The sequence below is a fragment of the Mus musculus genome, chromosome 9 (assembly GCF_000001635.26).
Source record: "Mus musculus strain C57BL/6J chromosome 9, GRCm38.p6 C57BL/6J".
NCBI lineage: Eukaryota > Metazoa > Chordata > Mammalia > Rodentia > Muridae > Mus > Mus musculus.
Window position 1 is genome coordinate 54,321,232 of NC_000075.6, and position 22,375 is coordinate 54,343,606.

Here is a 22,375-nt window from a genome sequence, read left to right on the forward strand (position 1 = left end):
AGCTTGCTGTGTTTGGTTGACCTTCAAGGGCTTTTGTGGAGGATTTTCCTGACTAAAAGAGCTCCCACTGGTTGGGTAGATGTGCAACGTTCAGGCCTCTTCAAGGTGGGCACTTAACTTAGGGCCCTCTCTTAAGGGAGCTCACAGAGGGGTTCCTTTGTCTCTGAGGAAGCTTCTCTGGGCCGTTAGGTATGAGTCAAGCCTCAGAGACACCAGCCTGCCTGTTGTATTCAGAGAGAAGCAGGGATGGTGTCAGGTCTAACAGGAGGCAGGGGCAGATAGGTTTTGAAGATCTATCAGTATTATCTTGGGAGCCTGTGGAGATGGGCGAGGTAGAATCCTCTGAAGAAAACTGGCATCTAGCATGGTGGGCACTTGCAGATCCTGGCAAGAGAGACTTTGAGCTTTTTTTCTATCAGGCAAGGCCGCTAATAAAAAGGCAGGGAAAGGTTGATCTTAGCCAGAGACTCTATCAGGTTCTCTGAGTTTCTTAGCTCCATGGCTCTGGGCTAGGAGAGGGACTAGGAGCTTCTTTCAAATAGGGAGCTACCCTAGTATTCCCCCTCCTAGCACCTCTGGGGATGGTCCCACAGTGCTCTGAGTGAGAACTGGGGCGGGGGGGAGGGGGGGAAGAGAAGTGCTGGGTGCCTCTGCCCCTCAGCAAGCCTACCTACTTGTGTTTCTAGAGGCAGCTCTGCAGATGACAATCATACACACCACCCAAGTCAGCTCAGACCTCAGCAGGCCAGCAATTACAACTGGAATTACAGGGCAGGATAATAATTATAACTCCCAGAGCTCATCAGCATAGGATAATGACAGCTATGAGAATGTGCAGCCATTTGGTTTATCCTAGGAAGACATCAAACGTGTGACCAAGGCTAGAAAATTAATATTCTGGGGGCAGACTTGGGGTGGGTAGCGCCGTGTTAGAAGTGAATATGGGGACATATAGAAAGGGAGTACTTTCTAAAAGATTTGGGACAGAGCCCTGGTCTTGAGGATGTGTAATTAAATGCCCACAGCCTCGAGTAACCACAAGGAGAGAACATTTCATCAATTTATGGAAAGCATGCTTAGGTGGCCGGTGCTAGTGCAGACATTGGTTCAAAGGTAACAAAGCTGATTAGGCTTTGTAGAGACGAAGTTTCCCTTCTTCCCTCTGATCATTCACTGAAACACACTGAGCAGGACACCTAACAAAAGGAAAGACAGTGCTGTTGCACACAGGCAGGCAGCCACAGCTCAGCCGCACTCGGAGACCTGTCTATGCCCTTTTCCTATAGGGTTGTCAGTGGTGACCATGGAGAGCGAATGGATCTGGGAGAGAACTTACCTTGCATGAAGATCCTAGCTGGAGTGTGAATGAGCCCAAGGGACAGCTATGATCTTGTAAGGAGAGTGGATATGGCACTTAATCTTCTGTTCTGAGGTAGATAACTCACACCAACCCCCAGTCAGGTGGGGAAGGGCACCTATGTCTTTCCTGATGCTGTCTAGTCTTTGTGCAGATAACAGGAACTCCAGACAGGTACTCTCCTTCAGTGTGGGTGTGTAGAGGACCTTGATTCTAAGCGTGGGTTGAAAGCTTTTCATTCCCCTTATATCAAGTCACTCAGCACGCAAAAATGTGTCACAGTGCGGGAGATTGTTCTCTGAGCCACAGCACCTTCCTGAAGCTGGCATTGTGACTGGGAGAGACAGAAAGCAATATGTTAAATAGCCAAGCTAAGACTGTTCTAGATATAGAAAGATGGAGGCTATCTGAAGAACCACACTCCTAGGAAGAGACTGCTGGAAGATTGCTCAGGTCTGAGCCAGCTCAGGTTTTAGAGCAAGGGAGGCACTGTCCAGGTCACCCAGAAGCACATCCTGAGAGGCTTTCCCTCACCCACCATTCCCGAGCCAGATGAGGGCTTCAGGAGAAGTGGAGAACAGCAAGGCCTCAGGAGAGACCAGCTGCATCTGGGGAGCAGTGAGAAGCCCTTGAGGGGTCTCAGGGGTCAGACTCACCTTTCCAAATATGCTGGAGGTTGCCTGGAGCCCTGGCATCAACTCGGGAGTTAGGGGGAGCTGAGGCGGGGATAGCAGTGGGTAAAGAAAGACTAATGGAATGGAGTGATGTTTGAGGGTGACTGTAGTGGTACTGGTAGAGTATGGAAAGAACAAGGGAAGAGCAGGGCAGACAAAGACTGTCCTGCCTGGATGGTCCTTGATGGACTGCTGCTTCTGAGGAACGTGGCCTGGCCTAACTCAGCCCCCGAGAAGAATGTGCTAAACTGAGTTGCCTTGAGGTATTCGGGGGACTTGGAGATGCAGGTGCACAGTCTGAGGGAACCCCAGGACACACAGATAGTCACCCCAAAAGCTTGTGGGTAAGTATGGGTATGGTCACTTAGGGAGGGAGGGACCACAACAAGAAGACAGCCATGGGGTAGAGCCTTGAGAGTGAGAGAGAGCGACATCTAGTGACCATAAGAAGGAGAACAACACAGGGATCAGCAAAGATGACTGGAGAGATGTCAAACAGAGGAGGAGACCTCGAGGGAAAGGGGAACATTCGCCAACAAATGTTGATGGGACAGATTTCAGGAACTCGTGGGGAAACGCAGAGAGGTCCTGGATCTGAAACACTCTGCCTTTGGGGAAGGCTAGCATTCAATGATCATGTGCACCACAATTGTTCTGAGAGACGGGAATTGTATGGTTCCTTTCTGATAAAACATCATACAGAAGAAATCGTTTTTTTGAGAGTCTACAGCTTCAAGGGATAAGAGTCCATTGCCATTATGTGTAGAATTTAATTCACAAGTAGGAAGCAGGGAAGGCTAACTCAACAATGGCATCAGTCTTTGGAAATTCCAAAGCCTGCCCCCAGTGACATAGTTCTTCCAGTAAAACCACGCCTCCTAAAACCTCCTCAAACAGCCACCATCTATGGGGACCAAGTATTCAAACGCCCAAGACTCGTGGGAGGCATGTAATCTAGGCTGGCCCTGAACTTACTATCTATCCGAGAAGAGGGTAATCTTGAACAGTTGCTCCTCCTGCCTCTGAGTGCCAGAATTTATAGGTATGTGCCCCACACCCAGCTTCATAGAATGCAAACCCAAGGTTTCTTGCATGCTAGGCCTACTCAGTCAACTGAGCCACACCCTCAGCCAGAGAGATAGATGCTTGAAGGAAATGGTGCTTCAAGACACAGTAGAGCCATAGAGCCAGAGGGAATATGGTACCACATCTACGTGGCTGTCTATTTTATGAACAAAATGTAGTCAATACCATTTATTCTGGCAGGAAGACGGCTCTCTACCTCATGACAGACAGTACTACTAGAAGGAAAAGCCCAACTTCCCTGGACAGCTTTGAGCAGACAGGACCCTGCGTAGACAATGGTTTCTACAGTAGAACCAAGCAGAAACGATAGGCAAGAGAGAGGGGATTAGCATCTTGGAACTAAGATAAGGGCAGGTCCGAGTAAAGGAATTGTGGAGAAACAATAGAAGCTCTGGATTTTCAGAGTCTGAGGCCACCCTTGAGTATTGGTGAGGACCCAAACCAGATAGAAATGAATGAGCCTAGGAGCTAACAACCTTCAAAGCAGGACTAAGGGCGGGAAGGAGCCGGTACCAGCTCTTGTATTCATTTGGTTTGGGCCACTGTGATGGAATAGCTGAGAGTGTAAAGGAGAAAAGGCTGATTTTTTGCTGGCATTTAGAGTTTTCCATGTATGGCAGCTGCCTATGTTTCAGGATCTCTGAAAGGCACAGCCCCATGGCTCATGGCAGAAGGGTGTGGCACATGGAATCTCCTTACCAGGAAGTATGGAGTGGCACAGGAAACACTGAGGGACAGACTGCTCCTCTGTCTGACCTCGGTGACCATTTCCTCCATGCAAGCCCTACTTGCCAGTGCCTGGTAATTCCAGCCATTCTGTGCTGAATCCATCAGGGAGCTGAACCCTCATGGTCCGATCTCTCTCTCTCTCTCTCTCTCTCTCTCTCTCTCTCTCTCTCTCTGTGGGGATGAAGCCTCTTGGGGACATGTCATATCTAAACCACGTCATCTATAGAGATGCCTGACTCAATGAAACAGAATTTAAGACTGTAATCTAAATGTGAAGAATCAACACCCTTCACAGCTTCCAACTTCAGGAACACAGAGAACAAAGCCAGACCTGGAGCCCAGAGGCTTGGTGTGGGCCCTTGAACAGGTTACATACTCACTGTGTTGCAATTTTCCTATTTATTAAATAGGGATAGTGATCTTATTAATCTCATAGTGTTTTGGGGATAATGAGTTAATATGTATGAAATGTTAGAGCCAGACACATAGTAAATTCTATGTTAGTATTTGCCAGCATTTTCCCCATTTTCTGTAAGAGAAGATCTCTAGCTCAGACTGGTCTCAACTTTCTTATGTAGTTGAGGATGGCCTGGAATTCTTGCCCTCCCCGCCCCCTGTGCCTCTCTCCTAAGTACTGAATTACAGAGATGTACCACCAAGCATGTTTAATGTATTGCTGGAGATCAAACCCAGGGCTTTGTGCATGCTGGGCGAGCTCTCTGCCAGCTGAACTACGACCCCAATGGCTAACATCATTTTTTTCTTCCAAAGATTGAAGAGAAACTTGGTCTTAGTTGAAAAAAAAAAAAAACCCTCCTTCCTTCACTCTGTTATATCCAACTTCTAGACCAGCTTCAGCCTTCTGAGCACTGGGGATTAAAGGTGTGTGTCACCCTGCCCAGCTTTGTTTTGTTTTGTTTTGTTTTTTAAATTAAAAACAATAAGGTGAAGATTGATAGAAGAAGATACCTAATATCAACATGTGGCCTGTAATTTATAATTTGTTTTATTTGTAACGTATATTTCGTAACATTTTAATATAATATCTATATTTAAACTATATCTACTATATGCTTTTAGTTGACATATACAATTGTAATTATATTATGGACATGTAGTATGGAATTTCAATATATCTAAACAAGACATAACAGTCAGGTTAAGGCTACTGTCAAATTAATTAACACGCACACACACACACACACACACACACACACACACACACACACACACATCTTTCTGAAAGTAGGAAAACCAGGGTTTCAAAGTCAGTCTCAGCCACTCAGTGAGTTCAAGGACAGCCTGGACTACATGAAACTCTGTCTCAAAAAAAAAAAAAAAACTTGCATAATTTCTTCGTGTTGGGAATGTCCCAAGTCATCTCCATGAGCTATGTTCAAGAATTCAATCCAGCTCATGAGCTATTGTTACCCAGGTTTGTTCCTGCAGGGTGGAGTTAGCCCTCTGCTCATCTCACTCCATACAGACCAGACTCCCTTCCCACTGCCCCCAAACCTGTCTAGGTTTTGACAGATGCTACTCTGCGTTCTGAGATCTTGGGATCGGCCTTATCCTCATATCTAAGTGAGATCACGTTGTATTGTCTCTCTGAACCTGATTTAGTTCCCTTTCTGTGATGTCCTTTCCAAAACGGAAGCTACATGGAAAGGTCCTGCATGAGGCTGAAAAACCCATTTTAGTTTTGCAGTTAAGACTGGAGTCTTGAATGTTGCCAGTTATGTATCGGTACCGTCTATGAAGTCTGATGTTCTAGGGCCTCAGAACCAAGTGGCCTTGGTTTTTTTCTTTCCATCTGTCTCATATTTTTCTCAGTAAGAGTTAATGTTACCAAAAAAATTAGAATTACAGTATCTTCTCTAGAAAAACAACTAAAAATCAAATCAATATTAAGAAAACCAAAAGCAATGCCCTCCCTCCAGTGTGTGGCTGGTGATTGGGGTTTGCACAACACTCCCTCCTTTGCTTCAGTTAGTGACAGGTGGCACTGCCAAGAACACCCTGATGTGAAGACAATGACACCAATACCAACCTGGAACTATCACAGGCTTAGTGGAACTGTCTGCTTTGAGTGGGCAACCCCAGAAGAAAACAAGACAGCCGTTTCTCCCTCAGGTGTGAGGCAGAAATAGCATGGCATTTCTTCTCCAACTGTAGCTCAATGCCAGTAAAGCGGCATGTGCTGCAGCACCGCTGTGCAGGACCGGCAGCCCTGACCTAACCTGGGTGTGGGTAGATGGTATACACACAGTGAACGTTCATTGGGTGATGCCAATGAGTGGCCACGGTCAATTACCAACAGAGGTTGCTTTGCCACATGTGATGGCTAAACAACAAGCAGGCACAACAGTGTGCTCCTGTGATCCCAGCTGGAGAGTGCCAAGGGCAGACAGAAGGTTCTGTCCCTAGAGCTTGCTGGCCAGTGAGTCCGGAGACTGCAGCAAGCTCCAGGCTCAGTAACAGGATCCTATCTCAAAAAGTAAGACGAGGACAATAATCTGGCTTAGCAGTACAAGTGTGATGACCAGAGTTTAGTGCCCAGGACTCTCTGGGTGGAAAAGAAGAACTGACTGTGTAGGTTGTCCTCTGACCTCCACATGAGCACACTCCACCCCCAAACTCAAAAATAAACCTTTCCTTCTTTTCCTTCCTTTCTTCCTTTCCTTTCCTTTCTTTCTTTCTTTCTTTCTTTCTTTCTTTCTTTCTTTCTTTCTTTCTTTCTTTCTTTCTTCCTTCCTTCCTTCCTTCCTTCCTTCCTTCCTTCCTTTCTTTCTTTCCTTTCTTCCTTTCTTCCTTTCTTCCTTTCTTCCTCTCCTCTCCTCTCCTCTCCTCTCCTCTCCTTTTCTTTTCTTTTCTTTTCTTCTCTTTTCTTTTCTTTTCTTTTTTTTGAGACAGGGTCTTTCTACTTAGTCACATCTGGAGCTCAGTATGTAGACCAGGCTGCACTCAAAGTGAAAGATTTGCCAGCTTCAGCCTTCTGGGCACTGGGGATTAAAGGTGTGTGTCACCCTACCCAGCTTTGTTTTGTTTTGTTTTTAAAATTAAAAACAATAAGGTGAAGAGTGATAGAAGAAGATACCTACTATCAACATGTGGCCTTCACATGCACACACTCACACACTCTGCTCAAACACACCACACACACACACACACATACACACACACTGACCACACAAACCACACTCACACTCAGCACACACACTACACACTCACACATACCACACATATAACACATATACTCACACTCACCACACACACACACACACACACACACACACACACACACAGAGAGAGAGAGAGACACTGAAAAGACAGATTACATGATGTAGACAAAACATCCCCCACTGTCTTTTACCAAAACATGAAAAATGGCCATGCACACCCCAGCTATGAGGCAGAAGACACCCTCAAGCAAAGGCTGTGGTAGGGCTACAATACAGAGTGAACGTGATTGCTCGTGTGGCCTTTTTGAGAAAGGAAATAGAAGGCACTCGAGGGAGGAACAAGACGAAGGCAGGGAAAGCAGGTGGTGGTGCAGACGTGCTCCTGAGTCAGAAGGAAGGTCTGAAAAGCCTCCTGTGAGCAGGCGACACCGCTGCTTCCCTCGGGGCTGCTGAATGTGGGTTGTTCGGAACCTTGAGAAGGTGTCAGTAGCACGTGGCACATAGTGCAGGCGAAACTCTATAGCAACCGTCCAGCCTTTTGTCTCCTTCAGATAATGTGCCAAACCACGTATTTAAAATCCCAATAAAGGGAGGCTTTCTCAGGCAGAGCACCCACAGAAGGGCTTTCGTCACTTTTCAGCCTGAAGTCCAAGTGTCTCTCAGCAAGAATGACCCAGAGCCAGGAGCTCTCAGTGCTGCTGTAAAGAGTGGCCCTTACTCAATACTAGATCACTGTATTGCTTCTGACCGAAGGGGTCAAGTCCACAGCAGAGAGAGTGCTGACCGGGGAGGCCTGTCCCTCTTTATGCCCTCCCCTGCTGTGTCCTCTCAGTGATAGCTGGATCTCACATTGTTCATTTAGATTCATGGTTACTGCTTTCTGGGACTGGGTCACAGGTGGCCCAAGCTTGCCTTCGATTCTCGAAATAACTAGTCTCCATTGGCCACCAGGCTCAGCTCTAGGTTTTTGGTATGATTCGCTGAAATCTAGAAAGCAGCATTTTCCTCACTATGTTTTGAGTCCATGTTTCTGTGATGCTGGCGACTGAACCCAGGTCACCATTGCTTGGCAAGTTCCCACCACTGTCCGAAAGCCCCGGCTCTGTGCTGCACTCCAAGGTAAAATCTTCTGACACTGAAAGCCCAAGATGAGTCCACGGTGGCCAGGTGAGGCGGCACACAAGTTTAACCCCAGCACATGGAAGGCAGAGGCAGGCAGACCTCTGTGAGTTCCAGGCTAGTCTGGTCTACAGAGTGAGTTCCAGGACAGCCATAGAGAGACTGTTTCAAAAAACAAACAAACAAACAAATTGCGCCAACTAGATAGCAGGTAACACAGAGAGACTTGAGGATTGGAAGGGAAATTGATCTAAACAAATTCTACAGTGCCTTCTAACCTGGAAGGTTTGCAGTCCTTTAGTACAGTGGGTCTCGGGCTTCCTAGTGCTCCAGTCCTCTAGCTTAGCTCTTCGTGTTGTGCTGACCCGTAACACTAATGTCATTGCTACTTCAGACCTGCAATTTTACTACAGACAACTGAGAATAGTTCTACCTCAAGACCCAGCAATACCACTTCTGGGCATATACCCAAAAGATACTACCATTATGAATCATAACATAAATATCTGTGCTTTCCCATGGTCTTAGGTGACCCTGTGAAGGAATTGTTCAACAACTCACAAGGGGTCTCCACCCACAGGTTGACAAACGCCTTTTTAGAATAGATATGGTGGGATGCAGCATGATTGGCAGGAAGTAGGGTGATCCAGAGAACAGAGCCAGTAGATCATTCATGAAGCACACACAAAGCCCTGGGGAGAGTCTGAAGCACCACATAAGCAATCTGTGAAAGTGCACACTAGAATCCCAGACAGAGGCAGGAGGATCACTGCGAGATTGAGGCTAGCTGTGTAGGGCTGTATAGTGAGATCTTAAAAGCAAAACAAACAAATAAACAAACTGGAGGAAAAGCTTTGCTGTTCCAGAGAGTGACTAATCAGTAACATAGGGAGAGGGGCAGATGAGCTGAACTTTGATGGGGCCTGCAGAAGAGCCAAGGAGCTGGCAGTGATTATAGAGGCAGGAGGTTCCACAGCACCTTGGCTGTGGACGGGGAGAATACAGGAAGGCTTGTGATGACAGATGTGTCCGGCTCTCCTGATGTCTGCAACCCCTCACTTTGAGCAACATAATTAAACATTATCTTCGGGGAATTCTTACCAAAATGAACAGTTCTTTCTTATTATATGGTCTTATATATGGTTCATTCCTAACAATGTCTTTGTGCACCCACTTTCCCCCTCTCAGAATCCCGGGACACTTGTGTACTTGTGACTTTCAAGTTGCTCTTTTTTTTATAGATTTCTTGACATTTTCTACATAAACCGTCAGGCCAGCTGCATGTTAAGGAAGCTTTGATATCCACTTCCCCATCAGCGAGCCTTCTAGTTCTTTTTCTCTAGAGTATCATGCTTCTATATCCTATTGAGTGTGAACACCTTTGCCTCGTTCCTGACACTAGGGGAAATGCACACAACCTTTCACTGGGAAAGGCTATCGCACCTGTCAGTTTCCCACAGACACTCTTGCAGAATGAGGAAATTCCTTCCTATTGCTAGTTTGATGAGGAGTTCATTGAGAATGCATGTTGAAAGACATCAAATGCCTTCTTGCACCCATTAAGACATGCTTTTCCTTGTTTGTTAATATACTGAATTACATGTACTGAACGCCTCAAATATTAGAGTCCATGGTATCAAGCAGTTACATTCAGAACACATTTAGGGCAACTTGGATTATGGTAATTTATTTTTGGCTATAATTTAACATTTAGAATAATTTTCTTGAAAGCTGAATTTGTATTTCGTGTTGACTGGGGTATTGGGTGGAGCTTTGGAAAGATTGGATTTCTCATGTGTCCAATAAGAAATAGCACTGGGGCTAGACTAGTCCCAGGAAAGATGGCTGTGGACACCCAAGTAAAGCAACAGACCAAACAAGCCTAGAGGGGCCAGACTGGTTTGCAGTCAATGGTAACCATCATAAGTTAGCCTTTCTCTCCTTAGGTTTTCTGACTGTTTCCAGTCATTGCAACAATATAACTGATGGATGCAACTTAAGGAGCAAAAGGTTTACTTTGGCCGCACTTGAGGGTACAGTCTATTATAGCAGAGAAGAGACAGCAAGGAGTTGAGGCAGCCAGTCATCTGCCCTTGTTGGCTTAGCAGCATCAGTTACAAGCACCATTTCAACTTTGCTCAAAGGGCAGATGACTGCCCAGCCCACCACTCATTATATTGTAAGAAGTTAAGAGCACAGGTGACAGTGGCTGTATCTATGGTCCTCTCAATGACACACGTGGGAATGGTGCATTACTCAAACTGTCATTGTCTCCTCTCTTGCTTCACTCTTCAACTTAGTGGCTCAGGCAGATTCCTTAAAAGTAGCCCCCAGAGCCACCTGGGAATGCCATCCCATAGTGAGTGTACAGCAGCATCCATGGAGGTTGGTAAGGGGTTTTGTGGTTGGTTTGCAAAGCCGCTCTGCAAAAGTATGGTCTTTACAAAGGGTGAAGCAGAATTGTGCGCCCGAGTTAATATGGCATTGCTTTCTCACAGGGTTACCTGGAGCCACCGGAAATCCAGGGGAAAAGGGAGAAAAGGGAGATGCTGGTGAACTGGGTCTACCTGGAAATGAGGGCCCACCAGGGCAGAAAGGTGACAAGGGAGACAAAGGAGACGTGTCCAATGACGTGCTTTTGACAGGTAGGCTGGTGTCCTCCTGGCATTAGGGCACAGATGCCTGTCCCATCCAACCCATGGCTGCTCTGGTGACTTTTCTCTTCTCTGAGCCTCTGCTCTACAGCAGGCATTGGACTTCTCTCTCCCTCCTTGTTTGTTTGAGATGGAGTCTTCTGTACACCCAGGCTAACCTGGAACTCTCTATGTAGCAGAGACTGACTGGCCTTGCCCGACCCTCCTGCCTCCACCTCCCAAGTGTTGCAGTTATAACTGTATACAGCCATGCTCAGCATGGCGGTCTGCATTTTCAAAGCTGTGCCTGTTTCTCCATGTAGGCACATCTGAAGCTGGTATCTAGCGTAACTTAAAGCATTTGCCTCGGTTGGTAGGGTGTGGTGGCTCCCGCCTGTAGTCCCAAGCATGGGGAGGCTAAAGCTGCACTCTTGCTTCAGGTCTGATTACACGGTCAGACCAAGGTCCCACAGTAAACAATAGTGGAGTCCAGTGAGGCTCAAGGTTGGTCTGCTTCTCCTACCTGGCTGTCAAGTAGGAGGGTTTCAAAGGACAGGTGACCAGTCTCCCCGAAGGCACTCTGAGTGTCTCTGGGGTTGGACAGTAATCAAGATCTGTAGGAGATGAGGATCAAGCTCAGTAATAAAGTGTTCATCTGGCTTGCAAGAGCTGCTGGGTTAAATTCCCCACCACAAGGAGAATGGGAAGGATGGCCCGAGGGAAAGGAGAGGAAGGTGAGGAAGCAGTAGAGGAAGCAAAGGAGGGGGACGGGAGGAAGAAGAGTTCCTTTGGGATTTTAGAAAGTCAGAACTGGGATCCTCTGGCACTGCAGTGACAATGGCCTGGCTCTGCTGAGAGCTACCAGAGCTGAGATCCTGCTCTGTCCACTGGTGACCTCAAGTCACCACGGCTCCCTAGCAGAACGCTCCTGAGAGGACCCCACTTCCACCTCACAGAGAGACTTGGAACAATGAAGGGAAGACTGATAAAACTCTCGGCACAGCTCTTACAGATAGTGGATCAACAGGACCTACTATGGTAGATCTTTAATTCAGTGAAGACAGAACAAACCTATGTCATCTCTAGGAATGGGTGCACACACTCCAGAGCTGCTGCTCCCTTCTCTCTCCCTAACTGGAATCTGTCCCTGTGGAGAACGTTGTATCAGTCTCTCCTTTTCCTTCTCTCTAGGTGCCAAAGGTGACCAAGGTCCCCCTGGCCCCCCTGGACCTCCAGGGCCTCCAGGCCCTCCTGGAAGCAGAAGATCCAAAGGCCCTCGGCCACCAAACGTGTTCAACAGCCAGTGTCCAGGTTGCCAAGCCCTGCCCACAGGGATCCCACTCCTTATGCTAAAGATACCCTCTTCCAGACTTTGTGGCCAAATTTTGAAAGGAGATATTGTCCTAAATGAGACTCATCCTTGAAATATGCTCCTAGGAAGTCTGAATGCCTGCCCTGGGAGTGAGGACTATGGTCAGGCCCAGCACCGAGCCTATTGCTCCTTCCCTCACTGGTCTCCCCACGCTTACCTCCATGATGGGACTCTTCCTGGCCATATAACCCTCTCCCCCACCCCCACCCCCAAGGAGCAGGGTTTTATTTGGTTTGTTTTTAATTACTGTCACAAATCCAAGACACTGTGCCACTAGGTCCCCTGAGAGCAGCATCTTGAGGCCTAAGCTGTTAGCAACAAATTCCTGAGAGAATAAGAAACTGGGAGATAGTGGGGCAGGCAAATTGGTTAACACTGTGCAGAGAACAATCATAGAATCGCCATCACTATCCATAGTATGGGGGGGGGTGTTGAACCCAGAGCCCCATGTTTACCACTAAGCTATACCTGCAATCCTCTGCCACTTAGTTTTGAGTGCTAAGCCTGCCAGGCACAGTGCTCAGTACTCATTTCTTCCGATTCCCATGACTATCCTAGGCTATGCTTCTTTCTAATTCACAGAGAGAAAACAGACAGCCAAGGAGTGACCTGGCCCCACTCAATTCAAAAGTTCCTTAGAAACAAATGATAATAATAATGGAAAATATTTCAATAGTGGATTTAGAACTAGAGGTTACCCAGAATGCCTTGCCTGTCTTAAAACTACAAGGCACAACTTGAGCTGCCATTTCAGCAGCAGCTGTGGAGGAGGACCAGGACTTTCTCCAAACGCCTGCATTGTTTGGAATAGTGTTCTTCCTGGATATTCCCAGGGAATGGACCCAGCTATCAGTGAAACTCTGGTTGGGAGTCTGAGGCTTGGGCTTGCTAAAAAGCAAGCATCCAAGAAACATGGTGGAGATGTTATAATGGGTACATTTGGGACTTTTCGAGGAAGTGGAGGTTATAGATACAAAGCCACCAACCCATTGTGACAACCGCATTGATTGTTGTCATTGTAGGGGAGACGTGTGTCATACCCAATGATGATACCTTGGTGGGAAGAGCTGATGAGAAAGCAAATGAACGCCATTCACCACAAACAGGTACAAACCCCAGCACCTGGGCTGGGGTGCACCTTAGTGCCGGGTGTGTCTCTCACCTTCACAGGCCCTGAGTTCAATTCCCAACACCACACACAAAAATTCCATTTGGAAATTCAAAACTGGATGCCTTAATTGGCTGGTATGTAACTCTCTTTTCTTCTGACAGAATCTATGATCACTTCCATTGGCAACCCAGCCCAAGTCCTAAAAGTGAGAGAGACTTTTGGGACTTGGATGAGAGAGTCTGCTAACAAAAGTGACGACCGCATTTGGGTGACTGAACATTTTTCAGGTACTTCCTTCCAGAGATGGTCCATTTGGTGCAATCCGTTGCCTATCTTCAAGCTTATTCTATACCCATGTGTCTGAGATCTCCACTAGTGTTAGTATAAGGCTCCTCATCTTAAAAGGCACAACTAAATGTTTAGAACACTTTCCTAGCTTGAACGTGTTGGTTGCAAGCTTGGTAGTTCAGGTCCCAGACACATGACAACTACAGGGTAAACTCAGTGATATCACAATAGCCAGACGGAAATAAAGAGCACGACAGCCACAGGTTTTATCAACTAATCCATACCATGGAAGAGATATAAAAGACAAATTATGGCCTACAAATACTAACCATCTGGCTCTGTGATCTGGCGTGTTCCGGATGATATGACCTTAGCTATAAAAGCCGAATTCTGTGCGCACAGCCTATTGTTCTCTGAGTTTGATACCATCCTATGAGAGTACATTTGGCCATATTTCTCACGTATTTGTTGGATGGCGCCCAGGGGAGAAGACAAAGAGCCAACTCACAGCCTCTCCATGTCCGAACTTAGGCCTGATCACACTGTCCCCAAAGGATGTAGTTAGAGTGGCTGGTGGTAATAAGAGTGGCTTCATTCCAGAAGGGTCTGACAGTACACATCAGTTGGCAAAAAGCTAAGAGCCGCTGCTTTCCTTCATCAACACTAACTGATGAGTTCAGTAGTAACCTCTGTCTACCAAGCTGGGGGCTTGGGGCTCAAAGGAAGAGTGAAATGCAGTATAGGGGCAGCAGTGGTCTTGGTGCTCAGGAAGGGATAGGAGGCAGCAAGCTGTAGCTGTCCAAACACCAAATATTTGTTCCTGGGGCAGGCTTGTGCACTTTGATTTTATAAATGCTAAAGAGCAAGGTGGGTGGGAGGGGACAGATATTCTCTCGGCAGCCTGACCGTTCACGGGCAGTGCTGTCCTTGCTGGTGGGTAAGAGTCTCCCTCCTCCCCTCCCCTCCCGCAGGCATCATGGTGAAGGAGTTCAAAGACCTGCCGGCGCTCCTCAATAGCAGCTTCACCCTCCTCCACCTCCCACATTATTTCCACGGCTGTGGGCACGCTGTTTACAACAACTCTCTCTACTACCACAAAGGAGGCTCCAACACCATAGTGAGGTGAGCCGCCGTGCCGGGCCATGGCGTGCAGTGTCCCCCACAGTGTGCACACTATGTCCCTCACAGTGTGCACACTGTGTGTTGTCTTCTGCCATTGTCTAGATGTGTTCTGTCATCTTTATGTGCCTAGGCAGATCAATCAGGGTTTGTCCCCCTCAAAGGAATGGTAGAATACAGTGAGGGAGTCCCACACCCAGGCCCCTGATGATGTGCACCTGTCACAGAGTTTGCTGTTGTGAGAAAGATGGTCGTTGTTATACTCAGAGTGTAGTAGTCTACCACAGTCTTACCAAGTTGCCTAGGCTGCTCTTAATTTCTCTGTGTTGCCAAAGAAGGCCTTGAACTTGCTGTTATAGACCACTCACAAGTGTTACATACCACCAGAGTTCCTTTATTTAAGCCTGTGACTAGGCATTGACTCCTGCCACAAAGAACTCTTCTCCCTATGTAAGGCAGAATAGGGTTTATAAAGAAAACCCAGAATTACATCAAACCAGAGGCAGCAGGGGGTCGACATTTTCAAAGGTTTCAGCTCAGTTGATAAAACAGTTGGTGTTGTGAAACAACAGGTAGAAACAACAGGTACATGAGAGCACTCTGCTCTGCAGGATGTCCCCAGTGGGGACTGCGGAGCAGTGAGGTGAGGTGCAAGCTGGAGTTAGCCAAAACTAGGACCAAAATGGTCACTTGGGGGCATTTCACTTATAATCCTTCCACCTCAGCCTCCCGAGTCCCCCAGATTATAGCTTTGTACCACAAACAGGCTTGGGTGGGCTGTGCTGACTGGGTAGGGGACTTCTCCTCAGCCTAGGCCTACACCAAACCACAGGCCTAGAGTAGGAGGAGGAGCAGGGTGTATCGAAGCTGCAGTTTCTGTGGACAGACAGACACCTGCTCCCTCAGCCCTGGGGCTGGACCACAGGACAGAGTTGCTAGCAGTCAGGCGCTGGTATGGCTGAGTCCTTCCCAAGTGCTTGCTCTTCTCAGACCCCTTTCCAGTTTAACTCAGGTTTCTTAGTCTGCTTCTGTTTGCTGTGCTTCCTAAATGGCTAGCAGTCATGGGATCCTCCTGTGCTCTGCCGCTCAATAGCGCCCTCTGGTGTTTTCTTTTAGCCCAATATCCCTGACTTATTCCCAGATTCAGCTAGTGGTTGAATCATAATTCACTTTTTTGATATTATTTCTGTTTGGAGTCTTGGAAATCAGATCCCAGAGCTAATGGGCATGGAATCCCACACAAGAAAATTGTTTTCACAACCTTTACTATATCTCTTCTCAGCTAGTGGCCTTTAGTTTAAATTTCTCTTCTCTCTCTCTCTCTCTCTCTCTCTCTCTGGATATTTTATTTATTTATATTTCAAATGTTATCCCCTTTTCTGGTTTCCCCTCTGGAGACTCCCTATCCCATCCCCCACCTGCTTCTATGAGGGTGCTCACCCACCCACCCTACCTCCCCACCCTGGCATTCCCCTACACTGGGGCATGGAGCCTTCACAGGACCAAGGGCCTCTTCTCACATTGATGCCCAAAAAGGCTATCCTCTGCTACATATGCGGCTGGAGCCATGGATTGCTCCACGAGCACTCTTTGGTTGGTGGTTTAGTCCCTAATTAAAATTTCAGCATGAAATAAAGGAATAACCAGCCAACTTGGGAGTTTTAAAACTTAAATTTAGGGGCTACAGACGTATTTCAATTGAGGGAGTGTTCGAAGCTCTGGGTTTGCTCTTCAGCACACTATAGAAGCAAGGCTTGATGGTGTAATCCCAGCACTTGGCGGGTGGAGGCAAGAGGAGTAGATGTTCAAAGCTATCCAAGCCACATTGCTAATTTGAGGACAGTCCTTAACACCACACTACTGCCTCCCTTGCTTCTGCTAGCACAGGCTAGTCACTGCCTTCACATCCTTGCTGCTCAGAACATCTCTGAAGGACAAGTAGAAAAGTTTCCTGGAGCCTTTTGGCAACAGAGAGCTCCAGGCCTTAGTCCACTCTTGGTAACTCAGCTTAATAAGGAGCACTACAAATCACCAGTGTCCACCAACATGTGTGGCCTCCAGCTTTTCCATCCGGTCCCTTCATTCTGACTCTGAGATGTCTTATATATGGATAAATACTTAGGCTTTGGCTTGTTCCAGGACTAGCTTGTAACCTATTTAACCCATTTATTTGATTTTATGTCTTCCACACAGCTAGTTACTTCTCGGGTCATGCAACCATCTTCTCCAGAGCTCAGCTCCAATCTCCAGAATCTGACTCTTTCCCAGAACCCCCCCCTCTCTCCCTGCCAGAACTCCCACCTCCTATGTCCTGCCTCAGTTCATTGCCATAGGCTTTTTTTTATTGACGGGTGATGCTTCCACACAGTTCACGAGAATTCTTTCTACAGACATGTTTACTCCACTCTAACTTGCTTTTCGAAAAATGTTTCAGATTTGAATTTGGGAAAGAGACACCTCAGACTCTGAAGCTGGAAAATGCTTTGTATTTTGATCGAAAATACCTCTTTGCAAATTCCAAGACTTACTTCAACATAGCAGTGGATGAGAAGGGCATCTGGATTATCTACGCTTCAAGTGTGGATGGCTCAAGCATCCTTGTAGCACAGCTGGATGAGAGGACATTCTCCGTGACACAGCACATCAACACCACATACCCCAAATCCAAGGCTGGCAATGCCTTCATAGCCCGAGGGATCCTCTATGTCACAGACACCAAAGATACGAGGGTCACGTTTGCCTTTGATTTGTTAGGAGGAAAGCAAATCAATGCAAACTTTGATTTCAGAATGTCCCAGTCTGTTCTTGCCATGCTGTCATACAACATGAGAGATCAGCATTTATACTCGTGGGAAGATGGCCATCTGATGCTCTATCCTGTGCAGTTTCTGTCAGCGGCATCAAGTCAGCGGTAGGGTTCCCTCGGCTGTCTGCTCCCTCTCTATACTCCACATTGTCTAGGGTTTGGTCAAGCCCAACAGAAAGCTAGCCGGTAAAGGATACCCAGGCACTCGGAGCGTAAGCCCATGCCACGGGCTCTTGCACAAGCGGCGAGTCCGCTCTAAGCCAGGTTGTTGAAATAGCTACAGATTAGAAATGGATGTGGAAGAGATCTGGTGACCCAGTATCCCTCCTCAAACTCAGCAAGTTAGCTCTCCCCCGACCGTAGCGTCCCCATAGGTAATACGAAACATCTGAGTATGACTGACATTTCCTCTTCCTAGATGAAATTCTGTGATTCTTGCCTGATTATATATTAGAATGCTTTCTGGATTCTTTTTTTTTTTTTCTCCACATGTAAGTGAGCTTACTTGCAGCTTGAGGGGTGGGCCTTTCAGTGATGACTTATTTGGTATTTAGGGAAGGTGCACTGGCTCTTATGGCTTCTAAGGTTTTATTTTATTCATAATTTGTTATTTTCTCTGAATATTCACCTACCACTACAGAATGATCATTGTTTTCAGCTCCTAAACACAAATCCAAGATTAATAAACAAACAAACAAACCATGAATAGATACAGGCTCAGAACTCTAAATGGAGCTGCATCAGGCCCATAGGCCATCTAGATGCTGTCAATTTCTGATCATATTGTTTGCTGCTGGGAAAGTAAACAGGATATCTTCAGTTCGTGGTCCCTTTTGCCAAGGCCATGGGATTGTTATCAGAGTGTCAAACACTAAGTGGCCAATAATCTGGTTAGAAGCATGGAAACATGATGGTTTTTTCAGAAAACAGGCACCATTTATACTTACTGTTTAGAATGAGGGAAGGCAATTGGCTCAAAGGCCAAAGTCAGCTTAGCTCTTTTTCCTGTACCATCGCATCCCTGCACCTAAGAATCTCGCCTCAGAGTGTGTCAGCAGTGAAGCAGAGCCGCTCTGTAAATCCTGAACCATTACTGCCTGGCCTTTACAGAAAGAAAGAAAAAAAAATGTTGACCTTTCATCTAAGGACAGGGAACGAGCCAGGTTCTCAGAAGGGCTCACTCCCTGAGTCTGGTTAGGCTTTCTACGGACTGACAGGCAGCATTTTATGTGGCTTGGGCTTTGGCAGAGGGAACAGCTAAGGACAGCATCAGATGGAGTAAGAGAACCTCCAGCCGTGGAGATGTTCACTCCCACGTGGTCCTCAAAGTTGGGTCTGTCCTCTTGGATAGCAAGGATCTAGTTTAATTGGTTCCTACAAGACCTTAAATAACCACGTTCTCTGTCAACTCATTGAGTTCCAGGCAGGCCTGTGGAGCTTCAAAGAGGAAGCTGTGGATTTCATCGCCCCCCCCCCCCCGGAATATAGAAAAAGACACTACAGAAACTGTCCAGGAAAGACTGGCCAGCTGTTCCAAACCCACTCTCAGTGGGCCTGTGACCTGGTTTAGTTTTTTTAATAGAAGCATCTTGAGGCTTGGGGTATGCATTTTAACTATTTAACTTTCCCTGCCCTCTGAAAGCACCCAGGCAGCTGTTACTGGTGAACCTGTTGAGTTCTCAAGGTCATGGGTCCCAAAGCTTCCCCACTTCTTGATTAGATGGTTTTGCAGTTGGTCATCACAGCTTTTAAAGATATTCTCTCAGATTCATTTGTTGCAATGTAGAGTTCTAATGTTTCATCAGTGTATCTAATGAATGGTATTGTTCTTTTAAAGTATTCAAATATGAGATACTGTTTCTGAGTGCGGTAGACCTGGATATACATATAATTCCATTTTTTTATTACTTAGTAGCATTGCTGAGAATAGATACAATACTAATTGTACATACAAGCAAAATAGTTTAGTTATTGAATTAGCTCATTTTTAATATCTGAACTAGCAAATGTCTTAGCTTTCCTTTACTTTTTTCTTTCTTTTCCTTTCTTTTCTCTTCTTTTCCTTTCTTTCCTTTCCTTTTCTTTTCTTTTTTTTAAAGCAATGTCTTTGTGTTCGCCCAGACTTATCACAAACTCCTGCTTCAGATTCCTGGGTGCTGGGACCACAGGCACAGTGGCTCTTTGACTCTCTTAATTGTGTGTAAGGAATCATACATATACTCACGATTAGAGAAACTCGTCTGAAGATTTTGTTTCTTTTCATGGTTGTTTCTTTCTTTCTTTCTTTCTTTCTTTCTTTCGTTATAGTGTAGTGGGATTAGAACAAGTAAGGTTGACTGGTGTTTAATGAATTTATCTTTGCAGAAGGAAAGGAATTAAGGTTTTATTCCTTTTCTTGCAAACAGGACTTCATTCTATATCACTCAACACAGTGTTTCAGGCTCACTGCTAAAATAGTGTGCACATCTTATATTTTTAAATGAAGATAGTAATCAACCCTGCTGTCACTTGTAGCCAAGCTGTTCTAAAAGCACTTCATTTATGTCTGTATGAAATCAAGTGATTCTCCAATTCCTCTGAAATCTAAAGTAGATACCATTATACTAGAAACCACACCTTCCAGCTTCAAAGGTAGGCCAGACTCAACATTTACAAAGCATTTCTATTAACTAATATAGAGTCCAACTAAGGTTGCAGAGTTGGCTCTGGCCTCAATGTATCATGTATCAATGTATCAGAGAACGTGGTCCGGGCTGAATATTTCAGATCAATTCTGGTGCTGGGCTCATTCGAAGTCTTTTTACCCTCATAATCAAATGACAAGGTGAGATGACAAATGAGGAAGCACAGTCCTTGAAAAGTCACTCGTCATCCTCCAAGCATAGCAAGTACCTTACTCAGGCATTGCCTGTCTGGTGTTGAGCTACCTGAAGGAAAAGTGGGGGGTGGAGCTCTTCAGTTTTCATCAGTGCTGTGGCCTTATTTATCTCATAATCTCCCATCAGTAACCACAGATTCTAAACGACCAGCAAGTAACAGTTGTAAGTAGTAAAATAAAATTATCCTGAATATAATCACATGTAGAAACAAGTGTATTGTTATTTTTACCTCATGGTGTATGCACATGTGTGTGTGTGTGTGTGTGTGTGTGTGTGTACATTGGGGTAGAATTATCTTGGTGGTTTCTCTGTAGAAACCCTGTTTGCTAGTTCTGTCAGAATACTGGGCAATCTAAATTAACACAAGACTGTTCTTGCTATAGGAAAACATGGAAACTAGACATGTTCTAGTATGTTCTCCGTTGTTGTGATGCATACACCCTGATGACAAGCAACTTGGCGAGGTAACTTGGGTTTATTTGAACTTACACTGTAGTCCATCATATAGGAAGCCAAGGCAAGAGCTAAGGAAGAGGACCATGGAGCAAGGCTGTTTTACTGCCTTGGGCTCAGCCAGCTTTCTCCCACAACTCAGAACCAAGTGCTCTAGTGTGGCTCCGCCCACAGTGGGCGGACCTTCCTAAATCATCAACCCAAACAATTGCTCACAGGCAGGAATGCACACTAACATGATGGAGACACGTTTTCATGGGACGTTCCCTCTTCCCAGATGCATCAAGTCAACAGCCAAGATGAGGTGGCACAGAACTGTATACACAGAAACATATATACAGTGGAGATTGGATAACACGTGGGGCAAGGTAACGGAAAAACTATCCAGAATAAAGAATAAAAATAGCAACTTTAAAAAAACAGATTTGTCTGAATTTGGACCAGTCCCAATTCCTTGGAAAAGAATGGACTACAAGTGTGCTGGATAGTTTTATATCAATTTAACACACTCTAGAGTCACTTGGGAGGAAGGAACTTCAATTAAGAAAATGCTTCATAAAATCTGACTTTACATAAGTATGTAAGGCGTTTTTGTAGTCACTGATGTGGGAGGGTCTGGTTTATTGTGGGTGAGACCACTTCTGGGCTGGTGGTCTTGGGTTCTATAAGAAGCAGGCTGAGAAAGCCATAGTAGCAAGCCAATAAGCACCACCCCTCCACGGCCTCTGCACCAGCTCCTGTCTCCAGGTTCCTGCCTTCCTCCAATGGTGAACAGTGAAGAGGAAATGGACACCAAATAAACCCTTTCGTTCCCAGTTTGCTTTTATGATCATAGTGTTTCACTGCAGCAATAGAAACCCTGACCAGGACACTTACTTTCCTTACATTCTATGTGGAATGCTCTAAAAACCGCATAATACTTAAGAAATTATCCTTGTTCTGTTCCTAAGGCATGGACACAATGTCACTAATTTCTGTGTGCTGGTTATTTTGATTAGGCAGGGAACACCATCAATCCACTAAAAAATGGTCCCTTAACTACTCAGTGACTTTACACTAAGACTGCCTCAGCTCGAGGAAGAACAGTTAAGGACCCCGTGCCTGCGGAGCTCCCTGAAAGCACTTGTCCCTTGCAGCGCAGCATGCACTGCTGTGCCTTTCATAACTGACATAATACCAAACAGAGGAATCCAAAAAAAGTTTAAAGATTCTTGCACCTGTAAGTAGGTCATTCTGACTTGGCATGCAATTTAAATATCTTGAAGCTGCTAGAGGTGAGACTTAAAACAAGGGCGAAATTCATCTCTGAGCCTCATTTTCTGCCACCACCCACCACCCCACCCCCCACCCAGGAAGCTGTTATGGTCAACCTCGACAAGTAGAGTTGTTTCAATTCAGTTTGTTGTTTAGCTTTTAAAAAATTGTATGTGCACATGCATCTATGTGTGTGTGGGAGGATGCCTGTGTGCATGTGTGCATGTGCACATGTGTGAGTGTGGGAATGTGTGTGTGTGCAGGTGCCTGTGTGTGTGTGTGTGTGTGTGTGTGCAGGCATATGTGCAGGCAT

At 46.0% G+C, this 22,375-nt stretch overlaps 1 protein-coding gene across 1 annotated transcript in view; it reads left to right on the forward strand.

Moving 5' to 3' along the window:
* Gldn (gliomedin) overlaps positions 1-20,546 on the forward strand; it is a 55,292-nt gene extending 34,746 nt beyond the window's left edge. Inside the window, exons 5-10 of the mRNA NM_177350.5 lie at positions 10,646-10,792; positions 11,972-12,091; positions 13,175-13,258; positions 13,425-13,550; positions 14,523-14,673; positions 17,105-20,546. Of these exons, the coding sequence (NP_796324.1) occupies positions 10,646-10,792; positions 11,972-12,091; positions 13,175-13,258; positions 13,425-13,550; positions 14,523-14,673; positions 17,105-17,585 (1,109 nt within the window). The 3' untranslated portion in view covers positions 17,586-20,546. The remainder of the gene's footprint in view (positions 1-10,645; positions 10,793-11,971; positions 12,092-13,174; positions 13,259-13,424; positions 13,551-14,522; positions 14,674-17,104) is intronic.
* Positions 20,547-22,375: the final 1,829 nt, after the last annotated feature.